The 26,945-nt window shown below is 52.1% G+C and overlaps 1 protein-coding gene across 1 annotated transcript in view; it reads left to right on the plus strand.

Annotated features, from left to right (window-relative positions):
- The first annotated feature begins 12,874 nt into the window (after positions 1-12,874).
- The window catches only part of LOC135999844 (olfactory receptor 14J1-like), a 35,777-nt gene continuing 21,706 nt past the window's right edge, over positions 12,875-26,945 (plus strand). The window contains exons 1-2 of the mRNA XM_065653416.1: positions 12,875-12,933; positions 21,558-22,137. Coding sequence (XP_065509488.1) covers positions 12,875-12,933; positions 21,558-22,137 — 639 coding nt within the window. The remainder of the gene's footprint in view (positions 12,934-21,557; positions 22,138-26,945) is intronic.

Genomic DNA, 26,945 nt, shown 5'->3' on the forward strand with positions numbered 1-26,945 from the left:
AGGAACGGGGCAAGCAGCTCCCCTGCAAGGCCAGCCAAGGTGCATGGAGACAAGGCCCATATCAGATGGAAGGAACACTCAAATTGCCTGGAAGCCTCCCAGGTTTGCTCTGCTGTGCTTGACGGGATCAAAAAGGGGGGGCTGCTCACTCCAGTGCTCTTAATGCTGGAGCTGCGGGAAGGGGCTTTTCCCATGGAGAGGCCCCAGGCCAGGCAGCACAGACAGACAAGGAAGCGTGGCCATGACAGCAATTGCTCCAGCAGCACCAGCCTGTTGGCTGTGACAGGGAATGGAGTAGGATACGTGCCGGAGGGAGGATAAAACCGCTGAGGAGATCCTTCTGCCTTGTGCCCTTACCCGTCCGGTAAAGCCTGGGAGCCTTCCCTGCTTCACGCCTTCATGGAGAGCCCGCTCAGCCACATCCTTTGTGCTCCAGCGCAGATTGTAAAGCTGTTCCTGGAGCTTACAGATCTGGTCTGGCAGGGGTTGAGTTTCAATCAGGTCTCCTAATTCCACTGCAGTGCTCCAGAGAGATAAGGCGCCGAGTCGTCCCACATGGAAAACACCTGTCAGACACACACCAGAGCTTAGAACTTGGTCTAAGGCTGGGTTGTGCCTGGGGCTGCCCTCTCCCCTTTCTGTGTCTCTCCCCAGCGCCATTGTTGTCTCTCCTCTTATTGTCTTTGACAGTGGCCATCATGGCGTACGGGCTCCGCAAGAGATGGGCGTTCCCTGCCCTGGACTGTGCTCCTTGTCCTGCAGAAGATTTTCATCCCCCTGGGGCAGGAGAGCTCAGCCACGGCCTCTCCCTCGGCTGAAGAGAACTGGCTTAGCCCTCCTGGGGAAGGCAAGTCACCCCTTCCTCACCCCCACACCCGTCCCGCTGGAGCAGGGACTGGCACAGCTCTGTCAGGGACTTTCTGCTCTCAGCTGAGCTCCTCTGGTCACAGCGGGGGAAGCGGACCAGGGCAGGATGGAGCCCTGAGTTCATCCTAAAGCACCGTCCTCAGGTCGGAGCTCTGCAGAGACTCACCGAGAGAGAACAGGCCCAGAAGCAGCACCAGGAGTGTTGCCTTCACTGCCTTCATCTTCCTGCAGAGCAACAAGGAGGAAAAGGCTGGTGAAGCTGGCGGTTCCCGTGCAGATCAGCAGCAGACTGGAGAGCAGCAGCAGGGACTGCAGCCCTTGAGCCTGGCGTTCCTGGCGTGTGCGTTGGCTTGGTCCTGCAGCAGCTCGAGTCACTGCTGGGGTTGTCACCAGCTGCACCAGTGGGGGATTTGTCATGGCAGCGATTGTTTCGTTAGGGACAAAGGGCTCAAGATTGACTCTGGACTAAGAGCAGGAGTTGCAACAAGAGCTGTGGCCACACTTCCCGTCTGTGGGGTGGACAGGTATTCTTTGGAAATGGAAGGCACATGATGAACGCTGTTTCTCCTGCCCACCACCCGATGGGCACTTGTGCTGATCCTGTTCTCCACCCTCTCAAGAGAAGGTTCAGCCTGTGCCCCTACGGCAGGCTGTATCGGGGCCACTGCTTGGGACTCCCTCCATGCGATCCAAAATAGACCTGTCCTTCATTCTGCAGAGATCAAAGGCTTTCTGGGCCTTGCCCCTGTGGTCATGAAGAGGCTGAAAGGCGGCTGCTGCCTTCCACCAGCTCCAGAGCGAGCTCTCAGGCTGCCCTTGTGTTCCTCTCCTGTCCACCCTCCACCCACCCCAGCTGATGAGGTGGAAAACACACCTGGGCAAAGGGGAGGAGGATTTTTCAAACATACCCGTTCAGACTTTGAACCTTTTCCGTCTGCCTCTTGGTACCTGCTGAGGTGCAGGTATCAAGCATCTGACTCACTCACGAGTGAACCAAAAGCTCTGCGATCTCAGTTCCCTCAAGATCGAGAGTGACAAAGGTACAGGGGACCCCTGCTTTTATACCCTGCTGTACCGACCTCAGCGCTGATGCTGCTTTGTGACATCAATGGCAGTGGGTGATGTTACAATGGAAGAGGCTGCGCCACGTTGGGAGGCAAAGTCCAACCTGACAGGAGCGGGTTTTGCAGTCCTCTCTGCAAGGGCAGAAATCCTGCATCATAGAAAGATTGGAAAGGTACAGGAACATGTTACTCTCAGAAAACAGGCTCTGTCAACCACTCTTCCTCTTGCTTACTGAAGTTCAGATGGTGTAAGAAAAAAAAAAAACAAAACACAAAAAAGCAAGATTCCTGTTCTTATTTTATGGAGCCCATTATATCAGCCACTCAACATTAAGTCCAACTCCAGTCTGAACCTCAGAATAAGAAATGCCATCTTAAAATTTCCAGGAAATGGAAGGGCTTTGAAGTGGCGTGACCAGAAAACATTCATGAAAGCAGCGCCATGCAAGTCCACAGCCCTGATCACAGACCACCTGCCCCGTTACCTAAGGCAATGATGTTCTCAGCTGATTTGCAGCCACTGACATCTGGAAAACAGCACAAGCTCTTTTGTTCTTTTGCGCGGAGCACGTAGGTTGACACTGGAGCTGGTAAGGAAAATATCCACAGTCAGTCTGGTTTCATTGGAGGACACCAGGACAAGTTCAGTTCACATTCACAAGGAATCACAGCAGATCCCACCAGTCCCTGCAGACCCCGACACGGCTCCTGTGCAGGGTCCCGAGGAGCAGTGAGCGCAGAACAAGAAACCTTCCTTCAAAAGAAGGTCCCCAGCCGGCTCTTTCCCCAAGCTGCACAGAGCAGCAGCTGAGAACAACCTCTGCCACAACTACACCCGGCTCTGCCGTCTGCAGGAGGAGACCAGCTCCTAAATGATCCCCAGCCCTACAGACACAGATCTTCCCCAGGGCAGTGCTCAGCAAATACCAGAGCACAGCGACACCTGGTCATTCAGTTGGAGCTGCTGGGGAGAAGGACAGAGGACTAGAAAGAGACAAATCAGACAAGAGAGAAGAGAGAGGAGCCCAGAGATAAAGAAACACACAGGGAAAAGGCTGGAGAGATGGAGAGATCAAGAGAAATAGGGACGAGGAGCCACAATGAGACAGGGAGGAAGGAAGAGGAGGGTGGAGGAGCAGGACAGAAGGACAAGGGGATGGGAAGGAGAAGAAGGAAAGTTGGGTAGAGAAAGACAGGGACAGGGAGGGGGATGTACAGCTGGAGAAAAGGAAGGAGAGAGAGCAGAACAAAGCGACTGAGAAAGAAAGCAAAGGTCAGATGGGGATGAAGTGACTCACAAAGGGAGAAAACCCACAGTGAGCTGGAGGAAGAGGAAAGGAGGGCTGAGAAGCAGCAAAGAGGAAGAGACAAAAAATAAAAGGCAGAGCCAGCTGGACAGGGGTCGATTGCCAGAAGCAATGGGACAGGCAGCGGGGCAAGAATAAAGCCAGAAAAGATGGGGACAGGCAGCAGGACAGAGGGACAGTGAGAGGATAAAAGGGGCAGGGAACAGGATATACATGGAGAAACAATCAGCAGGAACAGGGAGAAAGACAGAAGAGAAAAAAAGAGATGAAGAGGGACATGGGACAGGGAGAGAAATAAAGAAAGGAGGAAAGGGAGCAGGACAAGGATGGTCAGAGAAACACAAAGACAGGGAGCAGGACAGGGCAACACAGACAGAGAAAAAAGGGTCAGGGACGCAGCACAAAGGGAAAGAGAAAAAGAAGAGACAGGCAGCAGGGCACAGATAGAGGTAAAAAGGCCTGGGCTGGGCAGCAGGGCAGAGATGGAGACCAAAAAGCAGCTTTGGGCTGCAGGACAGAGATGGAGTGAGAAATGAAAGTGACAGGGAGCAGGAGAGAGTGACAGAGAGAGTGGAAAAACTACAGAGGGAGCAGGACAGCAAAACAGAGCGGGGGACAGACAGGGAGAAGGGCAGAGAAACAGAGAGGGAATGAGAGGGGCAGGGAGCAGGACAGAGAGCTGGAGCAGGAAGGGAAAATGAGATGGGCAGCAGAACAAAGGGAAGGAGAGACAAAGACAGGGGCAGGGAGCAGGACAAAGGGGTGGAAGAAGAAAAAAGTAGTAATGGTTCAGGACTGAGATGAAAAAACAAATGAAAAATACACCGGGACTGGGATGGAGTGACAGAGAAAGGGCAAAGGAACAGGGGGCGGGACAGCACTGAAGGAATAAACAACTGTGGTGGGCAGTGGGACAGAGAGATGGAGAGAGGAAAAACAGAGCAAGAGAGAGAGGAAAGAAGGGGCAGCAGCTGGACAGGGGGATACGGTGAGAAAAGATGGGACCGGGAACAGAACAGGAAGGAAAGAAAAAAAAGGACAAAAAGACAGCAAGAGGGGAAAATGCACAATCAAGCAATCAGGTCAAGAAGCCGACACCGGGGGGGCAGCAGCTGGGGAGAAACCGGGGACACCAGAGACCCTGATGAAGACTCTCGAGTACCAAGGATGGACTTCAGCAAAGTTATGGCGGGGTTATGGAAATAATTTATGTTTGATGCATTAACTAAGCGGGAGAAACAAATGAATATGCAATAGGTGTATGTAAGAAATACCAAGAAGTGCGAATCACACACACGCTCAATCAGAGCAGCAATCTTGCGAGTGTCCGGCGCTGTAACAAAAGTGCTGCTTTTACCACTTTCAAACCGTGTTAAAGAACCTTTTTGCCGACTTTTCGGTACCATTTCCCCCCGCCCAGGAGAACAAGGCCAGAGCAGCCCACGCACACCTGAGCCAGATGCAGCAACAACATCCCCAGGGCCCCAGTTGCAGGAAAAAGGGCCCCAGGGCTGGGCCGGGGGCTGCTCAGCCTTGGGGCAGCTCCACGGGCGCCACGGCAAAGCTCAGCCTGGCCGCCCGCAGAGCCGCCGCCTCCTCAGCCTGGGCTGCGCCGCCATTGGGCGGGAGGGCTGTCAGTCTCCTCCCCTGAGGTGATGTTTCCTGTGATTGGCTCGTTGGGATTTGTCCCGGACTCCTCCTATCAAGTGATGGGTCAGACCACTTGTCAATCATCCGGGTGCTGCACTCCCGCCAGCTGTGATTGGTGCAGCCAGCACGGCCCGCCCCTGAACGCTGCCCAGCTCGGTCAGCTCTCGCCACCTTTCCTGCAGGCCTCAAAGCTGGATTGGCTGGTTACCTATCAATCACATGACTTGCCCCGCCTCCTCAAATGCCATTGGCTGTCCTGGGTCCCCTGACTCCCCAGAGACTTCCGGTCGGTTGTTGCCAGGCAACGAGCTCCACCTAAACATGAAACTGTGGGCCCTGATCAGAGGCCGTGGGTGATAAAAGACACGTTGGGACCCCGAACATGAGGATTTGGGCCCCAAGAAGGAGGCTCTGGGCACTCAAAAGGACGGGCAGATGCTGCAGGTGGCGCTTTGGGCCCTGAACACGAGGGGACCCTCTTGGTTCCCACCCGAGCTGGGTTTGGTGCCCGTGACCCCACGGAACAGACACCTGTGCTGTCCGGAGTGGCCACGGAACAGACGGAGCCCAAAGCCACGGACTCCATGAGCTCAACGGGGAGCTGTGACATTTCATGGACGTTTCACAGGGCGGCCCATGGGCTGAGGGCAACTGTGTGTGTGTGACATCAAAGGGTGGGCAGGGGAGCGGTGGTTGGTGAGGACGTATTGGATCGTGTGGGACCTGAGCCTGACGCCCATGGGGTGGAACAAGGGCTGGAGAAAGGACCGTCGTGTTGAACCCCAGCCGGTAACTGAGCCCACTCAGCCGCTCGCTCCCTCCCCGCAGCGGGACGGGGGAGAGAAACGGAAGGGTAACAGTAGAGAACACTTGTGGGTTGAGATAAAAAGAGTTTAGTAATTGGAATTAAAAAAAAAAAAAAATTAAAAATTAAATTAAAGCAATTGAAATTAAAATATGCAATATTAAAAATTATACCTATGATAATGAAAAAGAAAATACCAAACAGAAACCTAAAAAAGCCATAGAATCATAGAATTTCCTGAGCTGGAAGGACCCATAGGATCATCAGGTCCAACTCCTGTCCCTGCCCAGGACACCCCACAGTTCACACCGTGCGTCTGAGGACGTTGTCCAGTCTCTTCTTGAACACTGTCAGGTTGGGGCAGTGACACCTCCCTGGGGAGCCTGTTGCAGTGTCCAGCACCTCTGGGTGAAGAACCTTTTCCTCATGTCCAAATGACCCTCCCCCAGCACATCTTCCTGCCATTCCCTCAGGTTCTGTCATTGGTCACTAAGGAGAAGAGTTCTGTTCCTGCCCCTCCAGCTCCTCTTGTGAGGAAGATGTAGACCACCAAGAGATCTCAGTCTCCTCCAGGCTGAACAAACCCAGTGACTTCAGCTGCTCCTCAGATGCTGCCCCCTCCAAACCCTTCCCCAGCTTCGTAGCCTCTTCTGGACACTCTCCAGTAGCTTTATCTCCTTTTTCTCCTGTGTCCCCAGCCCTGCACACAGTGAATGCTCCAGGTGAGGCCGCCCCAGCGCAGAGCAGAGCGGGACAATCCCCTCCCTGCCCGGCTGGCCGTGCTGTGCTGGATGCACCAGGACATGGGTCCCTCTTGGCTCCAGGGACACTGGTGGCTCATGTTCAACTTGCCATTGACCAGAACCCCCAGATCCCTCTCTGCAGAGCTGCTCTCCAGCATCTCGTCCTCTAGTCTGTCTGTACAGCCAGGGTTGCCGTGTCCCAGGTGCAAAATGGTACCCCCAGGATATCTGACAGCATTTGTGCTTACTTGGGTTCATCTTGCTTCATGTACATGACATTCATTCTCACATCTCATTTGTACAATGCAAACATGGACTTCTGACCTACTCATTCAGTGTCTTTCCATGGAGGGAGAAAGAACCTCTCTGAGCTGGGGTGAGAGGCCAGTGCTGGTGATGGAGGTTGTGAGGGATTGGTCCATGATGATTGGGGCAGATTGCATTGGGGGTCTGGTGCACAGGGGCACAGCCCAGACCCTGCTCTGCTGGTCCTGCAGGTCTCTCGCAGGAGGCCTGGCTGTGAGAGGACACTGCTGTGTGCCCAGCCCTGCACACACGCACGGTTTAGCTGTGCCCTGGTGTTTTAATTTCCAGGCAAGTTTCTCAGAAGGTTCTTGAGAAAAAGTTTGAATGAAGACCTAAGCCTTTCACCTTTCTCGTGGAAAGGCTGTTCTGAGGCCAGCTCTGTCACACAAGTGCCCATTGCCTGTCCCTGCCTGCGCTCACAGGACTCACACACAGCAGGACGGTGACCAGGCTGCCAGAGCACTCAGGCCTTGCACCAACACAAGGGATGAGAAGGAGAGTGTGGGAGTGGAACGAGAACAGCTCTGGAATGCCAAGCGCTGGTGCTCGCTGGCAGGGCTGCCAGGCTGGACTCTTTTCCCCTCCACCCATGCACAGGAACTGTCCCTGCAGCTCCAAACACAACTTGGTGAAAGGATCTCAGTAAAAACTAGAGTCTGTGAGGCCTTTAAATTTGTTTAAACACAGATACAGCAAAGCTGCTCATTTACACAGCCCCTCAGTAAACAAAGAAGACAGTGAATTGGAAAGGGGATGACAATATTATCAAGTGAAAAACCACAAGCGGCAACATAAAATACAGAAAATGGGCTGGGCTTGCAACAATTTACACTGTAACTGTTATGCAGAAGATGATGGGTAGTTTACTGCTTCAGAAAATAATCCAGTCATCAGTTTCCACATAGCACCCTTGAGCTCCTGGTTCCTCATGCTGTAGATGAGGGGGTTCACTGCTGGAGGCACCAAAGAGTACAGAACAGACACCACCAGATCCAGTGATGGGGAAGAGATGGAGGGGGGCTTCAGGTGGGCAAATATGACAGTGCTGACAAACAGGGAGACCACGGCCAGGTGAGGGAGGCACGTGGAAAAGGCTTTGTGCTGTCCCTGCTGAGAGGGGATCCTCAGCACGGCCCTGAAGATTTGCACATAGGAGAACACAATGAAAATGAAACACACAGAAAGTAAACAGGCACTAAAGACAATAAGCCCAAATTCCCAGAGGTTGGAGCGAGAGCAGGAGAGCTTGAGGATCTGGGGGATTTCACAGAAGAACTGGTCCAGGGCATTGCCCTTGCAGAGGGGCAGTGAAAATGTACTGACCGTGTGCAGCAAAGAATAGAGAAACCCAGAGGCCCAGGCAGCTGCTGCCATGTGCACACAAGCTCTGCTGCCCAGGAGGGTCCCGTAGTGCAGGGGTTTGCAGATGGCAACGTAGCGGTCATAGGCCATGACCGTGAGAAGAAAATATTCTGCTTTAGCACAGAAAAGAAAAAAAAAGAGCTGGGCAGCACATCCTGTATATGAAATGGCGCTGGTGTCCCAGAGGGAATTGGCCAAGAACTTGGGGACAGTGGTGGAGATGGAGCCCAGGTCAAGGAGGGAGAGGATGAAGAGGAAGAAGTACATGGGGGTGTGCAGGTGCTGGTCACAGGCTATGGTGGTGATGATGAGGCCGTTGCCCAGGAGGGCAGCCAGGTAGATGCCCAGGAAGAGCCAGAAGTGCAAGAGCTGCAGGTCCCGTGTGTCTGAGAATGCCAGGAGGAGGAACTGAGTGATGGAGCTCCCATTGGACATTTGCTTTCTCTTACATGGGGCTCTGTCACAGGAGGAAAAGACTGTGACAAGTTAGGTGAGACTTGTTCAAATACCATGAAAAGCTTTTTGCATAGAATCTCCACCTGTCACAGACACAGACCCTTTTCTTTTTCCAGGGCATATACCTTCAGCTCCATGGCCAGAGCCTTGTTCGATGCAATGAAGAGCAAGTCCTCTGCCCATGGGCTCTAGATAAATCAATCCAACCCTGGAGAACCGAGTAGGGGCAGGGATCGGTCCTGGCGTTCAGCTTTCTCAGATGAAACCACTGCCAATGCAGAATGGCCTGTCAGCATCTGCAGTGTCAGTGCTATGGAATGGGAGGTGGCAAGGCAGTTTAAGAGTTCTATGTTTTTTACATCTGCCCCCCAACTCCCCTGGGGAGTGTTCTTGGGTGACAGAAAACTTCAGCACTTCTGCTGCGAGACCTGCATGACCAGAGGGCACCTGAAGGTTTTGTACAGAGTGAGGGGAGCTGCTCTGTCCCTCTGTCACCTTTCTGAGATGGAGTCTGATCACACTCCCGTGGTACCCTGAAAATCCACCAGGCACTGCAGAGAGCAGAGGGATCCACCTCTGACCACAATGTCTCACCCTTTCCCAATGTGTCAGCACCCCACATTTAGCCTAGGACACACACGGCTCATTTCACAAACCCAACAGCATTTTCTCTGTCAAGGCGTGTTTGTGTTTCTTCATGGCACTTTCAGATAACACAAGGATGCTGTATGACAGATTTGCATCCTGGAGGGATGATCACAGCTTTGATTGAAAACCTCAAGGAGACAGCCAAGGGTCCTAATGATGGCATTTAATTGGGGGAGACTCAGCTCATTCCCCAGCCCCACAGACTGCATTGCCCACAGCCCCACAGGGCAGAGGAAAGCTGGGACACGTGTTCCCATGGACACACCTGCAGGAAAGGACCCACAAGGTCAGGCTGTGACTGCAGCTGAAACTCCCATCCCCAGAGAGCCTGACAGCAAGAACAAGATCACAACAGCAGTGACCCAGAGCAGTGGAGCAAGAAGGAAAATGCGGTGAGGGTGGGTGTGAGAGAGGCCAGGGCAGAGGCAGCCGGGCACTCAGACAGCGTCACCCTTCCCCAGCTGTGCAGCCACCTCCCACACACCAGCATTGCCGGGCAGCTGCTCTCAGCCCCTGTGCTCTGCAGAGGGAACTGGAGCTCTGGCTGCACAGAAGCTGGTTCATGCCTTGGTGCCCCCGGCCCTGAGGGCTTTTCTGGGTGGGAGAGGAGGTGAGGGGGCTGCTCACAGGAGGGATCTGCATTGGAGGGCTTCGTACAGAGTTTCCTGCATTCTCCCTCCTACAACATTTCTGTTTTCATTTTCCTCTCCTTCCCAGATCATATCCTTGCTGCAGGGAGATTTTCCTCCTGGGAGGTATTTTCCTCCTGGGAGGTGTTTCCCTGTCCATGTCTTTTCCCTGTCAGCACTCACAGACCATCTCTCCCTCTGTGCCCTCACCCTGGCTCTACAGATCCCCTGCCTGTTGCAGGGCACTGCCTGGGGGCATTTTCCTGTTTGCAGCTTGGAAAACAGGACAGGTCAGACTAAAGCTGAGGGGTCCAGCAAAGGTGATGCAGGTGCTGCCCACAGCCAGAGGAGTGGTGAAGGGGTGTTGTGAGCCTCCTGGGAGATGAACTCATCACTCAGAGTTGCAGTTCAGGAGTCTCAGTGACTTCTTTAAGCATGAGGGTTCATTTTCATTTTATCCTTTTCTGCACCTCTGAACCCTTGGGATAGGAAACTGAAAAGAAAGGCTCAGGAAGGCTTCTTATCTGTCTGGTAATCATTGCATTGATCTTCTCCTTGAGGCATCTACTTGGAAAAAGTCCTGGGGGTGATCTGGAGCTGTGAGCAGCCCTGAATCACACAACTCCCTCTCCACAGCACAAGCTCCCTTCCTGCCCTCATAGGGGTCGCTCCTTCCTCCCACAGCTTCTCCCCACAGTGCCATGGGGATCTCCCCGGGCAGGCTGAGCGCTGACCCTGGCAGGCGGCAGAGTCCCTGCCCCGGCACAGCCCTGGGGTGCAGGGACCCTGCTCTGCAGGACAGCCCTGGGCAGCCCTGGGTGCTCACCCGGCTTCACAGCTGTTTGAAATGGCCTGACAAGATCCCCGTCCTTACAGATCCCACCAGCTGTGGCTGTGCCAGTTTTTGGAGTTGACTCCATGAATTCCAGTTGCATTGCCCTGCACCCAGAGACTTACCATGGCAAGGGCTGCAAAGATTTCTTCTCCAGTGAGCTCTCAGTCATCCTCCCAGTCCTGACCACCTTCAAGGTCTCTCTGCCTTGCCCGTCTCCCTGAGATCCCCAGGCAGAGCCCTCAGCCCTGCTGCGCTTTGCAGAGGAGCTGCTCCTGGGCAGAGCTGTCTCTCTGCAGCGCTGCCGCTTGCCATGAGCTCCCTCTGTCCCAGGAGCCCAGCCCAGCTCAGCAGCACAGGAGCAGCCCAAGGCGCTTTAATGACCCCTCTGGTGGCTTTGGTGCTGAGTCCATGAACCTCAGACCCTGGAGGAAGTTGAAGAAACCTCTCAAGAAGTCCAAGTCACATTCTAACTCCAAAGTTTCTTATAATGTTAATGGGTCCCACTGAGGAACACTACTGAGGAACTGACCCCAGCGTCTGGTTAGAGAAGGAAAATGGAGGCGGAGATGACAGGTCAGGAAAAACAAGGTGAAGGTCTCTCTGATGATCAGGAAACCTGGATGTGTTTCATTAACCAAAGGGCCAAGCCCTGACCCCCAACCCTGGGAAGGCAGATCCTGTCCCTCCCACATTGCCCAGGGCTGTTCCTGGGACAGTGTGATGTGGGGCTGTGCAAGGCCAAGGGCAGGACTATGGTCCAACAGCTCCCAGGTTCCTGGCTGGGGACAAGGAGGCCATGAGGCCCCTGTGCTGTAAGGACAAGGTGTCTCCTCACAGGCATCAGTGCTGGAGAAAACAGCCATAGCTAAGGGGAGAAGGAGCTCATGTCTGTTGGGGGCTTTCAGCCTCTTTATATCCGTGATCATCTCCACGACAGCCTGTGCTATGGTGTGGCACCACCTGCACCTCTTTCCCTGCAGGCTGGAGACATCCCCCCTGCTGCCCCACCTTGCTCTTGTCTGAGCATCTTCCTTCCTTTGCTGATATCTCTCCATCCTCCCCAGCTGTTCCTTGAAGCACAAAGCCTTGGGCTGATGCAGACTCCCTCTGGGTGACCTGCTCCACCACAGCACTGCCCTTCCAGTCACATTCCTTTCTCTTCATGTCCAGCTGGAACCTACCCACCTGCACTTTGTGGCATTATTTTTTCTCAAGCTCTTTCCCACTATGAAGAAAACCTCCACCATCTGTGAAACCACCCTTCCAGCACTCTCAGGCTCCTCCTACACTGCTGCAGCCTCCCCAGCGCTGCTGGGCCAGAGCAGCCCAGGTCCCTCAGCATCCCACACCATGTGCACAAGGTCCTGAACCCTGCCTTGGCAAAGCCCTACACTCTCCAGTTCCTCCCTAGCTCTCCAAACTGGGAAGCCGCACACGGGCACACACCCGTGTGTGTGGGGTCACACCAGTGCTGAACCGAATGGGATGAGAACTCCAGGTGTCTGGGTCCCCACACTCCTCCTCATGCAGCCCCGTGTGCAGCTGCCTTGTTCATGGTGAGCGTGCAGCACGGGCTTGTGTGGCGGCCCTTGTAGTGCCCAGGCCCTTCTCCTCAGGGTCACTGCTCAGCGTGTCAGGTCCTGCTCTGTCCTGATGGATGGGGTTATTCTCCTGCCCCCATACAGCTCATTCAGAGCTTTCAGATGGTGGAATCCCAAAGTTTCTCAAGGTCTGGACCCTCCCTGAACTGAAGATATATTTGTGGTCAGCTCTTGATGTTTACCTGCAGATGGCTTATCCTGATGAGGGTGTCTCTCCAAAGATAACAGCATGAGGAGTTTCAGGGCACTACAAACAGCCCCTCCTGGAGAAACTGTGGAGTCTTGAGGGTCTGGTGCTCATCATGCCAGAGGTCTGGAGTCTGAGGGGAAGTTGGCCTTTATGTGAGGGAGCAGCAGGAATGTGTGGAGTTCTGCCTGGGGACAGAGAATATCAGCTGAACAGCTGAGGAGTCAGCATGAGAGGGCAGAGCAACATGGGCAATGTTGTGGTGGGTGGACATCAGCAACAGACTCACTGATGAGGAAGAGGAATTAGATGAGGCCTCCTTCAGACAGATGAAAGTAGCCTCATGTTTGCAGGGCTGTGTCCTCATGGCAAACCTAAGATATCCCAATATTTGCAAGGTACCAGCCATCCAGGATGGGTTTGGAACTCATTGACAACATCTTCCTGACACGGGTGACTGAGGAGTCAGTGAGGTGAGGTGCCCTGTGGGACTTCACACCTACAAACCAGAAAGAGTTGGTCAGGGATGTAGCAGTCAGGGATGAGAAAGGAGAGTTGAGGCTCCTGGAAGATGATAACAAGGCAAAGAGCAGGATTTCAGGAGAGCAGGCTTTGGCCTGCTGAGGGTACTACTTGGGTCCTACGGGATATGACGTTGGTGTCTGCAGTGTTTTTTCTCTCATGTTTCCTCTCTCCTCTCTCCCACCTGCTGTTGTGCAGTGTTTTTTACCCTTTCTCAAATACAATATCACAGAGGTGCTGTCAGCATCACTGAGTGGCTCAGATTTGTCAAGGAGTGGGTCCATCTTGGAGCCAGCTGAAATTGGCTCTGTCTGACGTTGGTCAAACCCCTGTTGTCTTCTCAGAGAGGTGACAACTGTAGCACAGCCACACTCAGCCCAGTTCCAAGACTTGGCCATGTAAACCCAATACAGGGTGACAACGTGTTGGATTTTACAAACTCCTTGACCATGAAGAAGAAATGGAAAAGATGTTCTATCAGCAACCAGAGGAAGTCTCCAGTCAATGAGCAGGTTCCTATGGGGAACTGTAATTGCCCTGGTATTCACTGGCCAGGCAAAGCAGCAGGTGCCAACAGTACAGAGCATCTTGGGCCAAGTTCTTAACATGTCTGCCTGGTGGGTCAACAAGGGTGATGCTCACCTGGATCTGGAACTGGCAAACAAGGCAGAGCTGGTCGAGGATGTGAACATCAGTGTCCACCTTGGCTGGTGTGAGCAGGAAACAGTGGGGTCCCAGGCACCAGAGGGGAGGGAGGAAGGCCAGCAGCAGAGCACAGGCTGGTGGGCTCCAGAGGAGAAGACTTTGACATGACTGGGGGTGCTGATAGAGGCGGTGCCAGGGAAGCAGCTCTGAAGGCTGAAGGAGCTCAGGAAATCTGACAGGCCTTACAGGACAGCCTGCTCTAAGAACGCGAATGATCTCTCTGAGTACCCATGAGAAGTAGCATTTATCTTGTGAGGCTGCTCGTCTGAACTGACAGAGCTCCAGGGGAAAAAGGCAACACACAGAATGTGGGAGCGTGTCGAGCTGTAAAGGAGGAATTTAGAAGCATTTTCCATTGATGTGGCAATGATGCCACAGCTGCCCTGGACTTGAAACCTGCAGAGGAGGCTGAGGGCAGCCAGATGAGCTGACACTGCTTCCCTACAGTAAAATAATCAACCAGGACCTGCTGCTGAACTTTGTAAGAGTAGAAGCAGACAGGACTGAGGTACTTCACGGCTTCTTTGCCTCCATCTTCACCAGCAAGGTCTCCTGGGGCTTTGTTCCTGAAGGCAGGAGTATGGAGAACACCCAGGAGTGGATGGGGCTCAAGTCAGGGGTTACTTGAGCAAACTCAGACACCATGACAGAAAAGGAAATGGGTCATTTCACCAGCTCCCTGAACACAAGTATCGCTGTGCTGTGGCACCTGAGATTCCCAGGAACACCCACCTCTTGGTCCAGAGGAGTGTGACTCCTCTTGAGCTGTCCTGGCCTGTCTCCTCACTCACGCGGTGATTCAGGCACCCACTTTTCTGACATCTTCAATCTTTATCAGGAGACGCTCCAGATCAATATGAACAGGAGACTGCTGAGACCACCTGTTCTGGAAAGGGAGGGAAGGGTGAGCAGGGAAGGAAACAGAAGAAATACTGGTTTATGGCTATTTATTATGGAAATGCTCTCTGTTTGGCTGTTCCTGAAACCTCTCTCATCACCCACACCAGACTTGAAGCCTTTTGGAAAATGATGCACAGAGGATTGCCATGAAAGGGCATTTTAGATATTAGTGAGTCCTCTGGTGCCGTGATCCTGAACTGCAGCTACTGAAAGAATGAACAAAGCTCTAAGGAAGTGAAAGGCAGAAGCAAACCCCAAGGTTCTGAGGGTGTTTGGGACCCCACGAAGGGCCATCACTGACACAGCTGTGAAGGAAACAACCAGTCGAGGTCCCTGTCCCTGGAGGCTGGTGAAGCAAAGACTTGGAGACACTGGTTACAGGTGGTGAGGGCAATGTGGAGGTGGCTCTGGTACCATGTCAGCCCTTGATGCTTGTTTATCACCAGAATGGCTGAGCCCTGACCCCTGGGACCTTGCAAATTTTTCTCAAATGTTTTTCAAGGCTTTGCCTGTGGACAGTGTTTTGTGCTTTGGGGGTGGGTTTTATGTCAAGTGGTGTTTCTTTAACCGCAAGGCTCTGGTTTTCTGTGGAGTTGGAAATGCCTGTGAGTTCCTCACAACTCATCCAGCTTCTTTCATAGACCAGGCAATGGTCACCAGTCACCTCAATGTCCCAGTCCCAAACTTGCTTGAACCCTCTATTTGGATCTGTACCCCATCACTCCAGGATGTTCAAGCATCCACCAGGTTCATGGATGGTTCCTGAGGACCATCCAAGTGTGGGCAGTGTAAGAGAGGAGCAGAGCAAGGTCAGCTCATGGGCCATGGCTGAGCACAGCCACCCCCAGCAGCGGCCACTCCCCATCTCCCAGGCACAGCCATGCCCACAAGATGGAAATGTCACTACCATACACGACTAGCCCAAGAGAGACCTTCCTTCCATTTTCCCAGGAAAATCTTCCTCCTGTTGCTCCTCCACCTGCAGACACCAACTATTTTACATTTCTGGGCTGAGACCTGGCTGTAAGGGTTCACTAAAGCCATCGGCCATCTCATTGTTTCTCCCTGACATGCTCTGACCCTCTCCCACACCTACACATGGCCAGTCACGGCTGCTCAGGGTCTCCTACTCCTCAGAAGAGGCCTTGAGCTTCTTGGTTCTTCCTGGTGCTTATTATAAACTTCCTCGCCCTCTCCAGAGCCCATGCTGAGCTTTCTTGTCCATAACAGCCCCTTTATGACCATGTGTTAGTAAGTGGTTGTCTTTTTATGATCATTTGTGCAGAAAGGGCAATCCCAGGAAATCACCAATTACATAAAAACGGATGCCGAGTGAAATGCCATGAAGACCTGATGAGTTACCCCCGTGTCTGTGTCTCTCCTGGAAGGAGTCTGTCCCGAGAAGGGGATCCAGCTTCTGCCAGTCTCTGGACAGGCACATGAGCAGTGTCCATGGCACCTGGGGAGGAACAGGGTGACTTTTGCCAGACCACCCGTCATCTGATCCACCTAGATACGTACTTGTGGATGGGGTATCAAGCCTTATAGTGTAAATACCTATTTGATGGGCACTGCCAGTGGGGCTACCACACATGCAGACTGAAATGTTGCAGATATTTATATTTGGGCAGGTTAACCTTTTCCTTTTTTTTTTTTTTTTTTTTTACTGACACTCTTAGAGAAATTACATGATCACTTGAAGGACTGTTGATGCGTTTTAACATGATTATCCACAGAAGGCCCACCAGCTTTGCATCTCAAGAAATGGGATGCCAGAGGTCAAGGGAAGGATGGTTTGGGCTCTGTCCTGGGATGTGGGAAACTGGAACGTGCTCACATCTCCCCAACACCCTGCCTTCCTCAATGAGGGGTATGATAAATTCTGCTGAGGTCTGAACTCACAGTTATGACAAGTATGTGTCTAACTGCAGCCAATGGTGTCCTGCCAGCCCAGCAGTTGGGCTTCCATCCCTGGAGGAATTTCAAAGACATATAGATGTGGTGCTAAGGGATATGGTTTAGTGTTCGACTTGGCAATGTTAGAAGATGCAGTTGGACTCGATGATCTTATGTGTCTTTTCCAAACTAAATGATTTTATGATTCTATAACTCTATGATTCTACGATTGCACCTGAAACCACTTCAATTCCCATCATGTCCAGCTTCCCTCGAGGGTGGCTGTTGTGTGGCACAACTGTCCTGGCTCTCCAGGCAGGTTGGGCACTGGTTTGGTGCCTGCATTGGGAGTTTCCCCTTCCTGGAGTACAAGAGCTTCGATGAGAGAAGGTTATAGAGATTTGGGTGGCAGAGGTCTGAAGTCGTCCTTTCAAAATCCGAGCAGGCTGAGCTTTGGAGCCAACAGAGAACAGAGAAGCTCTCAAGGATGTTTTTGAATAATGGCACTATCACTAATAACAGTCACAGATAACTCCTTATTCTCAGTGATATTCATGAGCTGAAGCTCTTTAATTCCATTCCCATTCTTGCTTCTCAAAACAGCTTGTACACCTCAGTAGTTCACCTTTTGCATGAAGTTCTTAGTAATTTTCTCTCACTCCTGCCTTTCCTAATTTTTCTCCTTCTTTTCTGTTGTGAGGTGGAGGTGGCATAGGGGAGTTGTTTCTTTTTTTGGCAAAGAAAGGAAAAGAACAGATCCCAGATCAGTGCAAAGGCACAAAGGAAGCCAGAATGTTTATGTGGTGTCCACTGACACTCACCATCACCTGCATTTCCAGTCTCTGAAGTCCTGAAAGTGCAACAGAAACTGGAGTTCTGAGCTCCCTTTATCTGCCCTGCATGACACATGTCAAATGAAACTACCCCAGTGAAATGGCTGGTTTTGATTCTCTTTACAGCCCGAAGCACCACAGGGGTCAGGAGACAAGCCGGGATACCCTATGAGGACTCACATGCTCTGCACTTAAAGTTCAGGTGTTCCCAGGAATCTCAGGAGACAAGAGGTGCCGATTCCTGGGTGCAAGGAGCTGGTCAAGAGCCTCGTCTCCATTTCTGTAACTATGGCTTTGCTGCCTGGCTGATGTGCAGACTCTGTACATGGATGATGACACCTGTTGAGCAACCTGCTCTGAAAGGATCAACAAGGTCAGCATGAGGACAGCAAAAAAGAAGACGCTGGGTTGGGGCAAATGAAAAGGGATGCACAAGATGTGGTCAGGACTGTTTGGGGGCACTTGTAAAGCAGCCCTGGACCTCATGTGAATTATTCCTGTAGTCAGAGAGATCCTGAGAGCTCTCCCTAAATTGAACACATGAAGGGGATGAAAGGACAGCCTCATTCAGGCTGGATGAGACCTCGAGAGGTTTCTTGACCAACCTCCTGCTCAAAGCAGGGTCAGACCAGATTACTCAGGGCTTTATCCAAACACATCTTGGACACTTTCTGGGGTAGAGTGGATGTGCACTCCTGGGAAACAGCTTCCAGTGCTTGACTGTCCTCAGGATTGGGAAGTTTCTCCCTTTCTATAGCACCTTTCCAAGCCCAACTATCCAGATTGTTTTTACCCATCTACTTGCACACTGACACAGACCATAATATCCTACCTTGGACACAAGAATATTGTGGGGCATGATGCTGAATGCCTTGCTGACTGCCAGGTAACAGACCACCACTGCTCTCCCCATGTCCTGCAACCCTGTCCTTTCCTCACAGAAAGCAGAGAGGATGGACAGACACAACCTGCCCTGGGTAAACCCCATCACCTTCTCTTCCAGACACCCAGAAATGGGGTCCCAGTGGACATGTCCTGGGGCACAGCCCTTAGTTCCCCTGCTCGCCCATTGGCCATTTTTGAGAAGTGCACACACTATGTGAGAGCTGCCAGTGGTCAGGGAGTCCCCGCAGTCTCCATGAGCTTTCCAAGGTGGTGGAGAGTGGCCTCACTGTGACATGGTCCTGCTGTCTCAGCTCCTGGGATACTGCCCCTCCTGTCCCACAGACTGGAAAGGATTGTGTTAGTTCCAGTGATCCCTGACTCGATCCCCATCCAGATCTCCTCCAGATTCCTGCCTCCAGTCACAGAGGCCTGGGAGAACTTGCTGAGGATGGAGGAAGAGACATAGAGAATATATGTTCTTTCCCATATTAATTTCATCAATGTCCACACTGTGTCTTTGTTTCTCCTTTAACTGTTCCTGAAGTAGTAACAGCTCATTAGGGGGCCCTTGAATTGCATTACAGGTCTAGACCGAGTTTTGATCTGGACTGTTGCTGTGCTTGGAGGCTGCTGTCCTTCAAGACCAGATGAACTAACTTCTGCCACCCTGCCTTGGCAGTTTATTCCGTCTGTGTCACAGCTCTGTCTGCAACACTGACAGCTCCAGCTCAGCCAGTCAGGTCCCTGGCTGAGGACATTGCCTCCCATCTGGGCTGAACCACCCCAGCTGTGGCACCAGCCCAGCTCTGACCTGCCCCAAGGAAACCTGGTACCAAGTGTCCAAGACCCCATGTGTATGGGAATGTAGCGGAAGATTTGGCGAGGAGGTTAGTTAAATGTAAATATGCTCAAGTGACTTGCACCTGTCTGTAGGAAAAGCACATACATCACGCTAATTGTTTTACTGACCTTGTGTGCTTGATGAGTAGAACGTCTGTGTTAGATAACATAGGCCTGTGAGAAACTCTAGGAACCTTATCACTATGTCTGAGATTCCTGCTTTGTTGTGAGAAAGAGCAGGAGGCTGCGCCTGCCTGAAGCCTTGAGATACAGGGAAGCTCAGCAGGCCCAGTGATCTTCCAGCAGGGCTGAACTTAACAGGGCCTGCGTCCCCGCTTGCGTCAGCTCTGCCTGGGACAAGAAAAGATGATTCTCATACCAATTTATGTTTTAATACAAAGACCACAATGCTGGAAAGAAGTGTCTCTGCAGACGAGAGAGGATCAAGATCACTGATTACTTGAGGTTGTCTCAAAGAACGTGCCCCTAGAGCCCCAGGGACTACTGGAGGGAGCCCAGAGGGGGCAGAGAAAGGGACATCATGGGCTGCTCCTGTGCTGCTGAGCTGGGCTGGGCTCCTGGGACAGAGGGAGCTCATGGCAAGCGGCAGCGCTGCAGAGAGACAGCTCTGCCCAGGAGCAGCTCCTCTGCAAAGCGCAGCAGGGCTGAGGGCTCTGCCTGCAGCACCGAGGGGACAGGAGCCAGGCACAGAGAGGGGAAACACAGACTGGAGTGGGAGGACACATGAGAACTCACTTGGAGAAAAATCTTCACAGATATTAAGCCTGTGGCTGCAGGGCATGCATCTGCAAATCTTGGTAGGATCTCATAAAGCTGTCACATTGCAGAGCCTGCAAGAGATGTAAGTACGACTCTCAGAGATTCTCTGATCAGAGGAGGAGGATGTGCTGCAGAGCAGGGATTGCCTTCTGCACTGTCAGAGTGACAAGACATGAATGCTGCGTTCTCCCAAGGATGGCTGTGGGGTGTAAATGCAAATGTGCAGCCAGGGGTGCCCAGGGCTGTCCTGCAGAGCAGGGTCCCTGCACCCCAGGGCTGTGCCGGGACAGGGACTCTGCCGCCTGCCAGGGTCAACGCTCAGCCTGCTTGGGGAGATCCCAACAACGCTGAGGGGAGAAGCCGTGGGTGGAAGGAGTGACCCCTGGCACGGCAGGGTCCTTCTGCTGCTGGGTTCTCTGTGGGTCAGGTCTACTCACAGCTCCAGCTCACTGCAGACTACTTCCAATTGGAGGTTTCAAGGAGAAGATCTATACAGGTATTACTATAAAGATAAGGAGCTTTCCTGAGTCTCTGCTTTTCATTTCCTCTTCCAAGACTGGGGGGAGGGAGAGGGGTGTAGGAAAGGATAAATGCAAAAGGAGCTCTCCAGTTTTAACAAGTCACTGAGACTCCTGAACTGCAACTCTGAGTGATCAGTACGTCTACCAGAAGCCTCGGAACATCCCTTCAGCCCCTCCTCTGCCCATGGACAGCAGCAGCACCACATCTGTTGAACCCATCAGCCTTAGGCTGACCTGTCCTTTTTTCCAACCTGCAAACCTCTGCTCTCAGCAGTGCCTGGGGGCTTTTCAGGGTAACATGGCAGTGTGATCAGCCTCCATCTCAGAAAGGTGCCAGCCCAGGGCAGCTGGGAGCAAGACAGAGGGACAGAGCAGCTGCCCTCACTCTGCACTGACCCACAGGCATTCTCCTGCCTTGCAGGACTCGCTCTGTTCTCTCTGAGTGCAGGAGAAATGCTGAGGGTTTCTGACACCCAAGAACACTCTCCAGGGGAATTGCAGAAGTGAACTACATGATCTTTTGACGTCCCTTCCAGTCCTCTAATATTCTGTGATTCTGTGAAGCTATAAAACACCCAAACATTTCAAATTTCATTTTACCGTCCTGTTTCATTCTCGGTGATAGAGCACATGCTGAAAGGCCCTTCTTCACCAGCAGCAGTTTCAGGTGACAACTTCGAACCCCAGGTCTGGCCCCTGCCCCCCGTTGCCATGACCCCCTCAGGGCTGACTCCTGGGCAGCCAGCGGGCACAGGCCCTGCTCCTCACGGCACCTCCAGCCAGCACCACCCAGGGCTCAGCTACGGAGCTGAAGGAAGGTCTGGAAAAGGAAAAGGGGTGTGGAGCAGGGGAGGGTGTGTGAGAAATGGCTTTGATTTTGCTCAGAGAAGTCTCCCCTAATCTGTCACTGTCTTTCGCTCCTGTGACAGTGTTCCATGCCCAGAGGCAGCAAATGTCCAACAGCAGCTCCATCACCCAGTTCCTCCTCCTGGTGTTCACAGATACACGGGAGCTGCAGCTCTTGCACTTCTGGCTCTTCCTGGGCATCTACCTGGCTGCCCTCCTGGGCAACGGCCTCATCATCACCACCATAGCCTGTGACCAGCACCTCCACACCCCCATGTACTTCTTCCTGCTCAACCTCGCCCTCCTTGACCTGGGCTCCATCTCCACCACTGTCCCCAAATCCATGGCCAATTACCTCTGGGACACCAGCTCCATTTCATATACAGGATGTGCTGCCCAGCTCTTTTTTTTTCTTTTCTGTGCTACAGCAGAATATTGTCTTCTCACGGTCATGGCCTATGACCGCTACGTTGCCATTTGCAAACCCCTGTACTACGGGGCCCTCCTGGGCAGCAGAGCTTGTGTCCACATGGCAGCAGCTGCCTGGGCCTCTGGGTTTCTCATTTCTTTGCTGCACACGGTCAGTACATTTTCACTGCCCCTCTGCAAGGGCAATGCCCTGGACCAGTTCTTCTGTGAAATCCCCCAGATCCTCAAGCTCTCCTGCTATCACTCCAACCTCAGGGAAGTTGGGCTTCTTGTCTTTAGTGCCTGTTTAATTTCTGTGTGTTTCATTTTCATTGTGCTGTCCTATGTGCAGATCTTCAGGGCCGTGCTGAGGATCCCGTCTGAGCAGGGACAGCACAAAGCCTTTTCCACGTGCCTTCCTCACCTGGCCGTGGTCTCCCTGTTTGTCAGCACTGGTGCATTTGCCTACCTGAAGCCCCCCTCCATCTCCTCCCCTTCACTGGATCTGGTGGTGTCTGTTCTGTACTCTTTGGTGCCTCCAGCAGTGAACCCCCTCATCTACAGCATGAGGAACCAGGAGCTCAAGGATGCCCTGAGGAAACAGATGACTGGATTTCTTCTGAAGCTGTAAAGTGTCTCTGTCTTCTTCTACATAAGAGTTATAGTCTAACTCATTGCAGGTTCATCCTGTCCGCAGTACTTTTTTTCTCTAGTTGTATTTATTGTGATAATGTTGTAATTCCCTTTGCAATTCACTGCCTGCTTTTCCTTTCTCACTGAGTGGCTGTGTCAATGCAGAATGGTGCTCTCTGTGTATATGCAAAATAAAGAGCCCTTCAGCAAATACTTTTCTGCTGTCATCCTAACTCCAAGGCCTTTTTGGAGCTACGGGGATAGTTCCTTTGTGCATGGGTGGAGGGGAAAAGAGTCCAGCCTCGCAGCACTGCCAGGGAGCACCAGCGCTTGGCCTTCCAGAGCTGTTCTTGTTGCACTCCCACACTCTCCTTCTCATCCCTTGTGTTGGTGCAAGGCCTGAGTGCTCTGGCAGCCTGGTCACCGTCCTGCTGTGTGTGAGTCCTGTGAGCGCAGGCAGGGACAGGCAATGGGCACTTGTGTGACAGAGTTGGCCTCAGAACAGCCTTTCCAGATGGCAAGGTGATCTCCTCAGGGCAGGGCCTGAAGGTTTAGGTCTTCTTATAAAGTTTCTCTCAAGGACATTTCCATTACAGTGGCTGACAAATTGAAAAAGCTAAAAACTGTAGGCCTGCAGGCTTGGGGCATTCAGCAGTGTCCTCTCACAGCCAGGCCTCCTGCCAGAGACTGTTGCTCCTCACCTCTCCAAATTTCTGTTTCGATCATTGGCCCCCTGGCAGTTTCATCACTTTTCTTTACATCAGATTCCCCACTCAAGTTTGCACCTGATTGTTACAGCTTCTCTGCACGAATTACTTCATGCTTTCCTTAGAGATCTGGATGTAAATAGGCACAAAGAGGCTTTTTAATTGGCAGAAAGCGAAAAAGATAATGAGAAAGAAAACACAACAGAACAAAATGAACAATAAAATATACTCTGTCGTTAGTTTAAGCAACTTCCAGTGAGGTCCATCACCACAATTGAAGAGTTGCCTACAGGGAGTATGAGAGCGACGGCTGAAAGACAATTCAGCTTTACCTGCCTGAAGCTCAAAGCAGGGAGAGAGGTGAGCGGGATCTGAATGAGCAAAGAGTGAGAGGAGAAGAACCTCTGGAGAACAGTGGAAAGTGCAAATGTCCAGACAGGCTTCTGAAGACATGACTGCAGACATGGTGGGTTGAATAAGGACAGGTAGAAACACCTGGATGTTCAGGGGGATTAAATACACAGTCTCATAGGCAGAGTTCTGGAAATACAAGCACAGGGTAACTACAATATGTCTTCTCCTGCAACTCATACATATTGTAAAAATCCATATTTTGGCAGGACAGAAATTCATGGACATTTTATTTAAAACATTGAATCATTTCAGCTGATGAGTGAGTTGTGGGTTTGTATGGTTTGTTTGTTTGTTTTTTGAAGAACTGAGAGCAGTTCTCATGTTTTCAGGCAGAGCTCCGTGGTCTGACCATAAGCCTCCAGTGCAAACCTCCAGAGGCCCCAGTGTACCTGAGGTATCTGCCTGGAACTGGCAGTTATCACACAAGACTGATAAAGCCCTGTCGCTTCCATCATGTACAAATGGTCTTCAAGACTTTTATGCTTAATCAGATAAGTTTCAAGGGTGTAGTGAAGGAGGAAGGTACAGAAAGAGCACTTAGAAGAAGTGACAGGAGGATTCTCCCATTGATACTGATGCAGAGTGTCCCCTGAGGAGGTGTGGACAGGAAGGAGCAGCAGTCTGCCTGAGGTCCATCACCGTATGGAGAACCTGCTCCTCACCTCCCCAACCCCGCCATGTCTCTCTGTACACTTGACTGTGTTAGTGGAAAATATTCATCCATGTGACACATGTAAGGTTTAGATCCCTCCCAGACATCTCCTCATCTCCCCAGTTAGCCCAGAAAGAGACAAACACACACACAAACGGGTCTGGGATGAAATATTCCTGAGCTTGAAGACCACAGAATCATAGAATATCTCGAGTTAGAAGATCCCCATAAGGATCAATGAGTCCAGCTCTCCGCTGCTCGCACAACAAAGTGACACTAAACCACAAGACAAAGAGCATCGTCCAGACACTCCTTGACCTCTGACAGGCTGGGAGCCGTGACCATTTCCCTGGGGAGCCTGTTCCAGTGACCGACCACCCTCCAGTGAAGAACTTCCTCCTAATGTCCAGTCTGAACACCCCCTGATGCAGCCTCATTCCATTTCCACCTGTCCTGTTCTCACTGGTCACCCGAGACAGGACATCGGCCCCTCACCTCTGCTGCCTCTCTGAGGAAGGTGCAGACTGTGATGAGGGCTGTCCTGCTTTTGGTTAAAACAAGACTAATTGTCTTTTAGTGAATTTTCCTTTCAGCTTAAGCTCTTCTAAGTAACTGCATATTTCTGCAGTTGGCTGCATGTTTTTCAAACACTGTCTGCTCCAGAGCTGACAACGGCCAATATTGACAGTTTTACTGAGCTAACAGTAGGGCTGGTATGCAGAAAAGGCCTAGGACTAGATCTTATTGCTATAGCAGCCAACATCGCTGGTGAATCTCTTATGTCCCATAAGTGAGGGGGTTGTACTTGCAAGGAGGGGTGGACAGAACAAGTGATGCGAATTGAAAACCGAGTTGTTCCAAGCCATCCACGTCATGCACAGTTTAAAGCTGGGAGATCACAAGGGTCTCAGGCTCTTGGTCCATGGCTGGCATCTCAAGAGGAGCCTGCCCGTTGTCCTGCCTGCAACCCTGATCCTGGTTCCAGTCCTTGCATCCCTGAATCCAGTTCCTGTCTACTGCCGAGTCCAGTCCAGGACTTCCTGATGTCTTCCCTGCAGCCTCTGCTGTGACACCAGCCCCTGTGGCAGCATTTTGGCTACTTTGGGCAATGCAATATTGGTTTTGTATATTTTGCCTTATTTGTCTCATTATTAGTATTACGAGGAAAGTTTCAATTTTTGTCTCGTTTTGTTTTATAAATCTATCCAAATTGTAAGTCTTTCTCCCTTTTCCTCCTTTTCCCTTTCCTTAGTGGGGAAGGGAGTGTGGTCAAGAGAGAACATCAGCCACACTTTATTGTTGCCACTGTGCTCGGTGCTGGTGAGGCCGCAGCTTGAATCCTGTGTTCAGTTTTGGGCCCCTCATCAGAAGAAGGACATTGAGGCACTAGAGAGAGTGCAGAGGAGGCGACAAAGCTGCTGAGGGCCCGGAGCACAAGTGTGATGAGGAGCGGCTGAGGGAAGTGGTGGGTTCAGCCTGGAGAACAGGAGGCTGAGGGGAGACCTGATCGCTGTCCACAACTGCCTGAAAGGAGGTTGGAGCATGGAGGGTGTTGGCCTCTTCTCCCAAGGAGCAAGTGAGAGGACAAGAGGAAATGGCCTCAAGTTGTGCCAGGGGAGGTTTAGACTGGAGGTCATTAGGGACATGGGTTAGTGCTAGAGTTGCGTTATGTTTGGACTCCATGAACCTGATGGTCTCTTCCAACCAAAACGATCCTATGATTCTATGGAGAGATGATCTGAAGGCAGGTTGGCAGCAGACCCTGAGGCTGTGCCGGGGCTGGGTACATCTGGCTCCTCACAGCAGGATTTTGGAAAGTCCCTTCCCAGCTGTGAGCGCCAGGCCAAGGGCACGGGGCAGAAACAGCCCCCACCCCTGAGGGCCCTGGCCCCCAACTGGCCTCTGTCCTCAAACTACTCAAACTGCTGAACAGGCTCTGCCTCTACCTGAATGATCTTCAGTTTTAAGAAAATGCCAAACAAACGTGTGCTTCTGGATGAGGATGGAGCAGGTTCAGGTCCAGGACCAGGGCTGCTGCAGGAGCAGGTGTCTCCAGCACAGACAGGCTGGGGGGACCTGTCGACCTCGGCACCCCTGGGCCCCACCATGGCCCAGTTCAGCAGCCCTGGGCCCGAGGGCTCAGCCCAGGGACAGCCCCACAACCAGGGTCAGAGCAGTTCCTGATGCTGCCCCGAGGGTCACCAGCCCCAGTCAGCCCTGGGCCAGAGTGCAGGTGTCTGAGCTGGGCTGAGGTGGAAGGGGCTGGAAAACAGCTCATCGGGAGGAGGCGATGGAAGAAGGAGCAGCGTTTGTGTGGCAGCGGGGATGAACTGACACCCTCAGTTTGGTATCTGGATCAGTGCTGGGCTTGCACATGGACTAAGCCCCAGCTCAGAGCACAAATTGCTGTTGCCAGCCCTGGGTGCCAAGCGCTGTTCCTGCTCTCTCCTCCCTGGTGCCACCCAAGCGCACTACTGCCCTGCCTGCTCCTGCCTTGGGGCTTGGGGAACTCGGGGTCAAATGGTAAGACAGACTCATGTGGTTATGGGATCTCTGAAGTGTCCTGAGATTGCTTTGCTAATCACTCTGTAACGTTTCCTGAGCTATTAATTCGATTATAGGCACAGGGAGGCAAATGAGCCATGAACCAACTTTCCAGTTAAGGTTTCCTTCTTAGAAAAAAAAACACTTCCATTTTCACATTGGCAACACACTGAAAGATGGACACTGAAGCAGCATCTGCCTCTTGTGAAAACAGGTAACAACGGATGGTTCCATTGATCCTTAGTTGCTTCCTGCACAGGAAAACTCTCCATTAATTTAATCTTTGGTGTACAGGCAGGGCCTTGCTGATGTTCCTGTGGAGGCAGCAAGCATGTGGATGTCAGGCTTTCTGCAGATTTGTGACTGAGTTTTCCTGTTTTCCCTAATAAGGAAAATCTT

This window comes from Caloenas nicobarica, chromosome 30, assembly GCF_036013445.1.
Source record: "Caloenas nicobarica isolate bCalNic1 chromosome 30, bCalNic1.hap1, whole genome shotgun sequence".
Lineage (NCBI taxonomy): Eukaryota > Metazoa > Chordata > Aves > Columbiformes > Columbidae > Caloenas > Caloenas nicobarica.